The 12,013-nt window shown below is 40.4% G+C and overlaps 1 protein-coding gene across 2 annotated transcripts in view; it reads right to left on the bottom strand.

The window, feature by feature from the left end:
* Nucleotides 1–12,013, bottom strand: part of galt (galactose-1-phosphate uridylyltransferase) — a 74,433-nt gene that overhangs the window by 19,847 nt on the left and 42,573 nt on the right. For both annotated transcript variants that reach the window (XM_059649235.1, XM_059649234.1), the window contains exon 7: nt 2,891–3,013. In XM_059649235.1, coding sequence (XP_059505218.1) covers nt 2,891–3,013 — 123 coding nt within the window. The remainder of the gene's footprint in view (nt 1–2,890; nt 3,014–12,013) is intronic.

Here is a 12,013-nt window from a genome sequence, read left to right as displayed (position 1 = left end):
GTTAATCTCCCCTCCCCTGGCTCCCACTGCTTTAACTAAAACAGTGTAAATAACACTTTCAATAATTGTTCGGTAACTTCCTTTTAAAAAATGCATAATCTATTTCACAAACCCTGTTTTTTTTTTAAAACAGACCTTTTCCCTTTTCAGTCCACAATGAACAAGTACAGACAAACTGTGTTTAATACCCCTCAGTAGCAGGTATCTCACCACAACACCCAGAAAGATTGCTCCTGACTTTGAGATAGGCCGTATCATTCCTCTCATGATCCTGCCAACATTTCTCCTCTATTACCCACATCATTCAAGTTACTGATAAGATTCCATCCTAAGTCTAAGGCCGTAAGACATAGGACCATAAGTAGGCTATTCAGACACTGGGTCTGCTCTGTCATTCAATGAGATTGTGGCTGATCTGATAATCCTCAAATCCGCTTTCCTGCCTCTTCCCATAACCATTGATAACTTGACTGATTAAAAGTCTGTCCACTTCAGTCTGGAATATATTTAATGGCCCTGTCTCAACCGCCCTCTTTTTTGGTGTTAATTCATGGGATGAGGATATTTACTGTTCATCCCCAATTTCCCAGAGGGCAGTTAAGAATCAACACATATGAATCAAAAGTCACATGTAGGTCAGGTCAGGTAAGGGCAAAAGTTTACTTCCCTAAGGGACATCAATGAACAAGATGGGATTTTCCCGATAATCGACAATGAATGCATATTCATCACTAGACAATTCCAGATTTTTCTTGAATTGAAATTTCACCATCTGCCAGGACGTGATTCAAACGCAGGTCACCAGAACATTATCTGGGCCTCTACATTAACAGTCCATTGATGAGTCCCATTTCTCTGTTAAATATACAAATTCTTATTCACAGGACCCTCTGGTCCTAGGAGATGACCTGTCCTCATCAATCCTGTTACATTACCAAAGAATCTTGTGTATGTCAATAAGGTTGCCTCTCATTGTTATAAATTCCAATGAGTACGAGCCCAAGCTACTCAACCTCTCCATATAAGGCAGTTCCCCTATACACATTTAAACCTAGTGAGCATTCACTGGACTGTCTCCAATGGCAGTATACCTTGCTTTAGATAAGGAGCCCAAAACTGTTCATAATATTTCAATAGCAGGTGTGTATAGTATCTGGAGAGCAAGATGCACTGCAGACATTCACCAAACATCCCTCAAGAACACCTTCCCAACCAATGATGAGTTCTACCTAATACAACAAGGGCGACAGTTACATGGGAACACCACCATTTGCTAGCCACTCATCATTGTGACTTGGAAATGTATTGCCATTCCATCAGTGTCACTGGGTCAAAATCAAATTCTCTCCCTAATGGCATTGTGGGTCAATCCACAGCAAGCGGACTGCAGCGGTACAAAAAAGCAGCTCACTACCACCTTCTCAAGGGCAACTAGGGACGGCAATAAATACTGGCCAGTCAGCGATGCCCATATCCTATGAGTGAATAAAAAGTGCATTGGAGTATTTGAATACTAACTTTTACATATATTCTGTATTCTTGACCGTGCACTTTGGGCAAGTTGCTTTCTGAATAAGCAAATCTGAAGTAGATAAACATATGCAAATCCAAAGACCATTAACAAATTGGAAATCACTACATTCTTCAATATATTGCTTAATGTGTTGCTAAAACAAAGGAGCTCTTTTCAGAAATAAAGGCAGCACTTTTTGCCTTCAATCTCTTGTTGTCACAACAGAGATGAAGCTGAACAAATCCAATATCTCCTTTGTCAGTTCTTCACATGATGTCCATTAACGGATAACTGCCATGAACAACGTGCACCTTTTTATATTTATTATAATTCCGTTATTTTTTTATAGCAAGTATCTAAATGCACAGATCAGATGAATGCATTACATCCATGCTAACTGGCTCAATGAGAAGACCGTGATCCAATTACACAAGTAACGTGTCCATTTCAATTAGTAGTTATTTCTGATTGAGCACAGGTCTGTAATAAACTCGCACCTTGGGTACTAGATCTGGACTTTACATCAGTTAGTCACTAATTTATTATGATGGTAGTTAGGGTCAAATAAATGTCAAGTAATTTATCAATGTAGCAATGGTATAGAAGCAATTTCTCTCTTGTTTTAATAAAGAAGGAATTACATATGAATGCCCTACTTATCAGAAAATATCTTGAATCTTCAGTCATTATCTAAATTAAAAAGTAGCATATTTCAGAAAATGAAGGAAAATAGAGAACAGAATCCCCTCACAGCAAGCTCTCCAACTCTGAGAAATACCAATTGTGAAAAGCTGCAAAAGGATAGCTTTTACAGGAATGAGGAAACAAGAGACTCACTCAATTTAGGTGCAAATCTTCTGTGTACTTTTAATAACCATTGACACACTGAAACGGATGTAAGATATAAGACCCATGACCAAGTCATGAGAGAAGCTTGAGGAAAATCAAATGTAATCGCACATGATGAGTAAATAAATATTCAGGAAGTTTTCGGCATGGACATTTGAAAGCTTTTTGAAATAGTGGAAACAGAATGCAATACAAACAAACAAAAGCCCTGAAACAAATGGCTACAACATTTCACATTTAGCTTAAATGAACACATGCAGAGATGCAACATCTGAAGCAAAACATGACATAAAACATACAAACACGAAAGGTCCAGTGAATAGAACAGTTTACAAGTACAGTTAAATTACTGAACTTGATGCCTATTTTCCTATGATGAAAATCATGACTTAACTGAACTCAATTTACTTTCAATGCCTCATTTCACAACAATCTAATTGAAAATAAAAAATGACGTAAATGTGCACATAAAGTCACATCTCACAACATAAAGAAAAACTATATGGAATTATAAAACATATTAAAAACCTTTTGTTGGGACTCTAACTTGGCATACTCCACCAGCATTGGCATTTTGTGGCTGTTGTAATGGTCACGTTGTGTCTGATCAGCTATTCTTGGCTCATTGGGAAGAAAACTACTGGCCCATACCTGAAAGAAATAAAAACAATTCTGGTGAAAATGGCCAAACATAACAAAATTGTAAATGTGAGCTTAGGAAGATGTCTGAAGATTAAATATAACTGGCTAATGACCAACAATATTTGATCCTTCATGTAAGTACACAACTGTTGTGTAAACCTGTTTCCCCATGTATGTACCAAGACAGGAATTGAGCATTCAGGACAGAAATAAGAGCTGACTGATGATCAAGGTGTCATGAAACAGTGCCATACGAGCATCAGAAGTCCAGCTATGGTCTTAAGTCCCCATTTTGTAATTTTACATTCAGATTTGCAAGTAGGAGAGACCAGTAAGTCCCTGATATCTCTTCTGTAACATTAACTGCAAGCAACTGATACCAAAGTGACCACTCAGCCATTTGTCTATGTAAAGATCGTCGGTGGAGTGGTGGACAGTGTGGAAGAATGTTGCAGGTTGTAGGGAGACTTGGATAAACTGCAGAATTGGGCTAAAAGGTGGCAAATGGAGTTCAATGCGGATAGATGTGAGGTGATTCACGTTGGGAAGAATAATAGGAAGGCAGAATACTGGGTCAATGCAAAGATTCTTGGTAGTGTGGATGTGCAGAGGGATCTTGGTGTCCATGTACATAGATCCCTGAAAGTTGCCACCCAGGTTGATAGTGCTGTTAAAAAGGCTTACGGTGTGTTAGGTTTTATTGATAGAGGGATTGAGTTCCGGAGCCGTGATGTCATGCTGCAACAGTACAAAACACTAGTGCGGCCTCATTTGGAATATTGCGTGCAGTTCTGATCGCCCCATTACAGGAAGGATGTGGAAGCATTGAAAAAGGTGTAGAGGAGATTTACCAGGATATTGCCTGGTCTGGAGCGAAGGCCTTATGAAGAAAGGCTGAGGGACTAGGGTCTGTTCTCATTGGAGAGAAGGAGGCTAAGAGGGGATTTAATAGAGACATACAAGATGATCAGAGGATTAGATAGGGTGGGCAGTGAGAGTCTTTTTCCGAGGATGACGACTTCAGCTTGTATGAGGGGGCATAGCTGCAAATTGAGGGGTGATAGATATAAGACAGATGTCAGAGGCAGGTTCTTTACTCAGAGAGTGGTAAGGGTGTGGAACGCCCTGCCTGCCAATGTAGTTAACTCAGCCACATTAGGGGCATTTAAACAGTCCTTGGATAAGCATATGGATGATGATGGGATAGTGTAGGGGGATGGGCTTAGATCAGCTCACAGGTCGGCGCAACATAGAGGGTCGAAGGGCCTGTTCTGCACTGTATTGTTCTATGTTCTAAGATGTGCCCTTTGTATAAAACAAGTTAAAACAGCAGCAAGAGGGGGTGAAATAATAAATCGTAAGAAAGGTCAGAACATGCTTTAAGGAAATAATTTATTTCAAAACACACCTTGAGTTAATTTTGTTGCTTCGCATTTTCTTTCAACATCCTGTTATATTTACTTCAATGAATTAACTTTGTGCTCCATAGCTTCTATCTACAGTAATTTAACTCTAACCCCAAAAAAGTTACACGTGGATCTGTTAAATTAAACTAGGAACTTTGAAGTATGTAATTTCCAATGTATGACGATATCCAGGTGCACTAGAGGTCTGTGCCAACATGAAGATATCCAGGTCCATCTCACACGCACACTCACACTCTGTAAAGATCTGCATTTAATTTCAGAAGACAAGAGTACAGGTTTCCTTGCATTCCTGTAACTGAGTCCTCCAAGATCTTTTGCAGATCTATTTGAAATACCATTCACTTTTTCACACAGAGAGAAATACAATAGGGAAGAACTGCAACTTTTGTGGTGGGCAGCTTGACTAGCTTTCTTAGCAAGAGCATTAGAATAAAATACATTCTATTTGTTAGTCCCTACAGGATAATCTTTGCTCCTTTACTAATTTTAATGGTAGCCATGATGCAAAGGTACCGGTGTTGGACTGGAGTGGACAAAGTCAGAAGTCACACAATCACTTCACTGATGAAGGAGCAGCACTCCGAAAGCTTGTGATTTCAAATAAACATGTTGGACTATAACCTAGTGTCCTGTGACTTCTAATTTTAATGGAAGCTGACAGTTCAGACTTGCCCTAGAGCCAAAATGGAGCCATCTAAACCCAGTTGCATAGTATTTGATGCATAGAGTGGGTGGTCATGGCCTAGCAGTATTATCACAGGACTACTAATCCAGGAACTCAGCTAATGTTCTGGGGACCTGGGTTCAAATCCTGCCATGGCAGACAGTGGAATTTGATTTCAATAAAATCTGGAATTAAGGGTACAATGATGACCATGAAACCATTGTCGATTGTTATAAAAAAACCCGTCTGGTTCACTAATGTCCTTTAGGGAAGGAAACTGCCATCCTTATCTGGTCTGGCCTACATGTGACTCCAGACCCACAGCAATGTGGTTGACTCTTAATTTCCCTCTGGGCAATAAGAGATGGCAATAAAATGTTGGCCAGCCAGTGATGCCCTCATCCCATGAACGAATAAAAAGAAAGTAAATTCCCTGTTGACTGTGTTGGGGTGGCTTTAAAACTGCTGAAAAACATGAATATGCACCTTTTTACAAGTATGGTTGGGGTAACAAACAGACCTCAGAACAGATAATTAAAACACGACCTATGTCAGAGAAAAATACTTTGAAGGGGTCTGACAGCTGTAAAACCTCAGTCCAAAACCTAAGGGCATTGAAGCTCATGGCCCCTGACGGGAAATAATGCACTAATCCAAATCAGTGATCTCATTGAAATTAAAGCAGGCACAGCAGAGTGCATGAAGCTTCTTTCAATTCCACGTCATTGGAGATCCAAGTAGAATTCAGAAGCCAAACACAAATAAAGAAGCTTTTCCAGGCCTCTCTGATCACAGGATTAATTCTGGGGGATTAGAGAATTGCAACATAACATCACTATTTCAGAAAGGGACAAAGGATAACACAGGAAACTAGAGACCTGTCGGCTTGACATCAACAGTGGGAAAACTGATTGAAGCTGTAATATGCAATAAGGAAAGTATACACAGAGAAAAACAAGTTAATAAACTTGACAGTCAACATGGCTTTGTTAAGGGGAGGTCAAAAACATAGAACATAGCACAAGCCCTTCGGCCCAGGACGTCGTGCTGACCTATTATCCTACTCTAAGATCAAACTACCCTGCATACCCTATAGTATACTAGCCTCCATGTGCCTATCCAAGAGTCGCTTAAATATCCTTAAAGTATCTACATCCGCCGGCAGCACATTGGACGCACCAACTGCTCTCTGTGTAAAGAGGCTACCTCTGACATCTCCCCAATAACCCCCTTAAATCACCTTAAAATTATGTCCCCATGTAATAGTCATTTCTGCCCTGGGAAAAAGGTCATGTCTGACAAATTTGATTGAGTTCTTCGACGAGGTGGCACAGGCAGTAGAGGAGGGTAGTACTGTGGATGTTGTATACTTGGACTTTCAGAAAGTGTTTGGTATGGTGTCGCATGGCAGGTTGGTTAGCAAATTAGAAATGTTTGGGATTGATGGGTCCTCAGCAGCATGGATTAGAAGTTGACTAAAAGATAGAAACAGAGGGTAAGTACAGATAAGCACTTGGAATCACAGAATCCCTAGAGTGTGGAGGCAGGCCATTCCACCCATTGAGTCCACATCAATCCTCCAAAGAACAGCCCACCCAGACACCCACCAACCCCCATCCCTGTAACACTGCATTTCAAACGGCTAATTCACCTAGCTTGCACATCCCTGGATGCTAAGGGCAATTTAGCATGGCCAATCCACCTAATCTATATATATTTGGACTGTGGGTGGAAATCCATGCAGACACGGGGAAAATATGCAAACTCGACACAGTCACCTGACGGCAGAATTTAATCGAAGTCCATGATACTGTGAGGCAGCTGCACTAACTACTGAGCCACTGTGCCGCCCAAGTCTGGAGACAAGTTGAAAGTGCTTCTCCCCCGGGATTGGTGTTGAGACCTTTTTTCTAATTTTTATAAACATTTGAAGATGGATGTTGAGGTCAAAACCTCTACTTTTGCAAAAGATACTAGTCTACGGTCAGTATGGATGATGCTGGGCAACTTGAGAGAGACATTGACACCCGAAAGATGAATTTCAATGCAGAGAAATGTGAGGTAATGCATTTTTGTAGCAGAAACATGGAGAGTCAAAACAAGATCAATGCGACAACTTTGTGGGGTGGGCCTCAGGGTTCAAATACATGATTCTCTGAAGGGGACCAGGCAAGTTAAGAAGGCTTATTGGATCCTTGGGTTTATAGATAGAGATGCAGAGTATAAAAGCAATGAATTGATGCTGCACCTTTACAAATCATTGGTCGATCACACTTGGAGTATTGTGGTCAATTCTGGGTGCCTTATTTATGGAAGAATTTTGAAGCCCTGGAGAGAGTGCAAAGGAGAATTACTTGAAAGATACCAGGAATGCAGGATTTCAAATAAAAGATGAGAAAAATTAAGCATTATCTCCTTGGAGCAGAAATGATTAGATGGTGACCTTACTGAGGTGCTGAATGTTCTGAACAATTTTGAGAGGGTCAAGGATTTTCAGTTTCCACTAACTGGTATATCAATAACTAGAGGTCACAATTTCAAGACTGTCAGCAAAAGAGCTAGGAGTGAGATGCAGAGAAATCTCTCACTCAGAGTTTTTAGGATTTGGAATGCATTGCCTAGGAGAGTGATGGAGTTGGATTCCACAGGAGAACTCAATAAAGAGCTGTATGTATGTATGAAAGTGGCTAGGGCTACAGAGATGGTCCTGGAGAGTGGGACTAACTGGGAAGCTGCTTTGGAAGTGGCACAGACTTGATGGGACAAATGGCTCTATGATTCTAAGTTCCAAAATGGCAGGTATTTGGGGCAGCAAAAACAAAACTATAACAAACGTTAATTACAGTAAAATGGGCACAAGGTAACATTTTGAAGACAAAGTACACTTCCAGAACTAATTTTACAGAAACGCAATAAGTAGTTCACAAACAAATTCCTTCTTTGGGAATGTTTAAAAATCATTTTTTTTTTGCAGAGAAGACCAAGAGCCCACCAACTGGTTCTGTATCTTGTTTGAAAGTTCACTGTACACATTTTGTTCTTCTGTCTATTCTTCAGTTATTGTCCTCTCCCGATATATGCAAGCAGAAAACAACACAAAACCTAGTTCCAGATTTAATTTTTTTGAAAAGAATTGCATTGATTTACAACATCATAGTAGAAATGGCCCATCAAGTATGAACCCATTTATCTCTTCTAGAAACTCATTGATTGTCTGCTTATTTCCGCTTACGTTTGTTCTCACTTAAAACATTTATTGGATTTTCTCAAATATTTACAAGTAACTGCTTTACTCATTTTACTGCAGTTCCTGCTAGTCATCAGTCTTTGCTTTATAATTCTTTTGCTCAATTTTCTCAGCATTTTACCTTATTTTTAAAAACCAAAATACTCCTGATGCTGGAAATCTAAAAATAAGAAAATGCTGGAGAAGCTCAGCAGGTCTGGCAGTATCTGTGGACAAACATTCCGAGTCCAATTTGACTTTTTCAGTTCTGCAATCTCTCCAAAACTATTTTGCTAATATCCTCTTCTCTAAATCTCATTTGTCTTTTATCCCCAAACTGTACTTGCTCCCAGTTTGATGTCTCTATCACCTTATTCCTCTCAATCTTCATAACCACCTCTAGACCAACACTAAAAATCCTAAACCTTTGACGCAAATTTCTTGTGTATCTCCTCCCTCTCTTTAGTAAATATATAGCCTATAGGCTCCATGCTCTAGAAATCCCAGTCTAAACCCAACCACTTCCCTTTCCCCCTTCACATTCTACTTAACTACCGACACAGTTTCCCACATTTAATTTTGCAGTCGTGGCTTGAGGTCTATTTTCTCCAAAAATCTGAAGTGCCTGACAACTTCATTCCACACTCTCAGAACCTTTTACATTAAGTTATTTATTGTGGTATTTGCCGTTAATCCAATTGTTTCTAATTTTAAAGTTTGCAACTTCTGGGTTCCCTTGCTAGGAGGATGTGTTGTTCTGTCATTACTTGGTCTGGCCACAGAAATGGAATTCATAGGAACTCCTTTTTGTAGTTCTGCATGGCTACAGGGAATGGGAATTCCAACAGAGGTTCAAGTGTAGACATTCTCAGTCACCGATTTCCAATTACTAACAGATATACCACACAGGCTCCCTCTGGTGTGTGAAAAAAAATCACCAAACATTTCTTTTTAAAATATAAAAGACATTCATATTTTTAATTTTTTTTAAAATTTATGGGTTATGGGCATCACTGGCAAGATCAACATTTATTGTCTGTCCCTTGTGACCAATGCAAAGGTGTTTATTACGAAATTCTAACCCCAACCTTGCTCACCAAGGATTATAAAACTCTATCCAACATGTAGTGAATACACATTTATGACCAGATCTCAGTTATCTGAAACTGATGGTATGCAACTTTCTCCTTGAACTACTGTATTTCTTGCACTGGTAACAAGCATACATTAACTTATAAATAAAAATGAAAAAGTAGAATGCCGACCAATTTGTTCATTCATTGCATTGAATTACAGAAGCCCATTTCTGGTAAGTAATTAGAACAGAGAGTGTAGAACAGGACATCACAGGAATGGGCCCTTTAGCCCATAATGTTGTGATAAACATGGTGCCAAACTAAACTAATACCTTCTGTCTGCCATTGGGCAACATCCTTCCACATTCATTGCTTTACTCAAAAGTCCCTTCAACACTCCTAAAGTATCTACCCTTGCCACCACCCCGGTAGTACATTTCAGGCTTCTACCACACTTTGTAAAATAAAACTTACCCCTCAAAATTCCTTTGAACCTCCCCCCTCATCTTAAATGCATGTCCCCTTGTGTTAGAAATAATTAAATGATTTCAGCATGGTTTCCACAAAGACAAATAGGTTTATCCGGTGTCTTGCTTACTTTTAGTGGAAACATTTGCATCATGGGGGAGATTCTTTGCTGCAGAAGTAGTTTGCCTACCTCTGGGTCCCACCTCAAGAATTGATGAATTTAGAGATTGTGTCATATTGGCAATCAACCTGCAATCTGTAAATCCTTCTCATATGCCTACAGCAGGCAGTAAAATCAACAGTGTTTCCTGGTCAGCTATAACCAAGTGATTGCTGCAATACACAGCCTTACCATGTTAAAAGATTCCACATGCAAACAAGTGTGATCCGAGGGACTATCACACAGACGCAAACTTAGATGATTATTTCTGTTCTGAAATACTATATTCTCTATATTGGTACATCTAGTACTACACTATACGTTTATGTTACTCCACAGTGCTTTTGGAATACAATGACTTTTGGCTTACAAAGAACACAGGACAGTATAGCACAGGAACAGGCCCTTTGCCTCAATACGTCTGTGCCGATTGTGAGGTTTCTCTAAACTAATCGCATCTGCCTGCACATGATACGTATCACTCTAGTTTCTGCCTGTTCATGTGTTTGTTTAAGTGCCTCTTCAATGTCGTTATCCTATGTTTACTATTCTACTGCATTTTTTTCCTCCATCTATAAAGCAAGCAGCCAATATTCAGGGCACAACATCGAGAACTGTAACTTCTTCAGCAGAAGATCATTTCTTGCCTCTCAGTATGCCTGCTAGTAATGGGGTCATACTGCCACCTGGTGTTTAAACTACAACTGTACATAAAGGGAGATGATTCAACAAAAAATGAAAATTGCTGGCAAAACTCAGCAGATCTAGCAGCACCTGCGGGAAGACAGCTGAGTTAACACTTTGAGATAGTTCCGATGAAGAGTCACTATCAGGAGCTGGGAAAAAGTGATATTTATGCTGTCAGCACATTTGAAGGGATGTGGTGCGAGGGAACAGGCGAACAGATAGGTGGAGATGGAACCCAGAGAGATAAAGGGTGGGGGGGGGGGGGTTGCAGGACAGGGGAGAAGCTAAATAAGTGATAATAAGAGCGAAGGGTAGAAGAGACTTCATTAACTGTAGTGAAAGCAGCCTATATAATGTAAAAGAGCTGCTGATGTTGGAGTCAGAGATAACACAGTGAGCTTGAGGAGCACAGCAGGCCAGGCAGCATCAGAGGAGCAGAAAAGCTGACGTTTCAGAAGGGTCCTTACCCACAATGTTAGCTTTCCTGCTCCTCCAACTCCGTGCCGCCGTATTGGGCCCTTCCTAAACCATCTTCACCTACAAGATCAGTATCCCTCTATTCCCTTTCTATTCATGTATTTGTCCAGGTGCTTCTTGAATGCTGTTGTGTCGGCTTCCACCACCTCCTCTGGTAACGCATTCCAGGCACTCACCATGCTTTGTGTGGAAAACATGCCTCGCACATTTCTTTTAAACTCCCCCAACTCACACCTTGAACCTGTGCCCCTAGTAACTCAGTCCTACCCCCTGGGAAAAAGCCTCATCCTCTCCATTCTATCCCTGCCGTTCACAATCTTCTACACTTCTATCAAATCGCCCTCAAACTTGCTGCATTCCAGTGAAAACAAATCCAGTCTATCCAACCTTTCTCCACAGCTAAAATATCCCATACCATGCAACACCCTGGTAAACCTTTTCTGGACCCTCTCCAAAGCATCCACATCTGTCTGAGAGTGAGATGACCAGAATTGTACACAATATTCCAAGTGCTGCCTAACTAGTGTTCTATAAAGCTGCAGGATAACTTGTCTATCCTTATAGTCTGTGCCCCTTCCAATGCAGGCAAGCATGCCATAGGCCTTTTTACTACCTTATCTACCTGCACTGCCACCTTCAGTCATCAGTGGACCTGCACACCCAGATCTCTCTGTGTATCAATACTCCTAAGGGTTCTGCCATTCGCTGAATAATTTCCACCTGAATTTGACCTTCCAAAATACATCACCTCACATTTGTCTGGATTACACTCCATCTGCCATTTTTCTGCCCATGCTTCCAACTGATCAATATCCTGGTGTATC

Source organism: Stegostoma tigrinum, chromosome 1, assembly GCF_030684315.1.
Source record: "Stegostoma tigrinum isolate sSteTig4 chromosome 1, sSteTig4.hap1, whole genome shotgun sequence".
In the NCBI taxonomy this organism is placed as follows: Eukaryota; Metazoa; Chordata; class Chondrichthyes; order Orectolobiformes; family Stegostomatidae; genus Stegostoma; species Stegostoma tigrinum.
The sequence above is the reverse complement of the archived record's forward strand: the minus strand, read 5'-3'. Positions and strand labels throughout refer to the sequence as shown.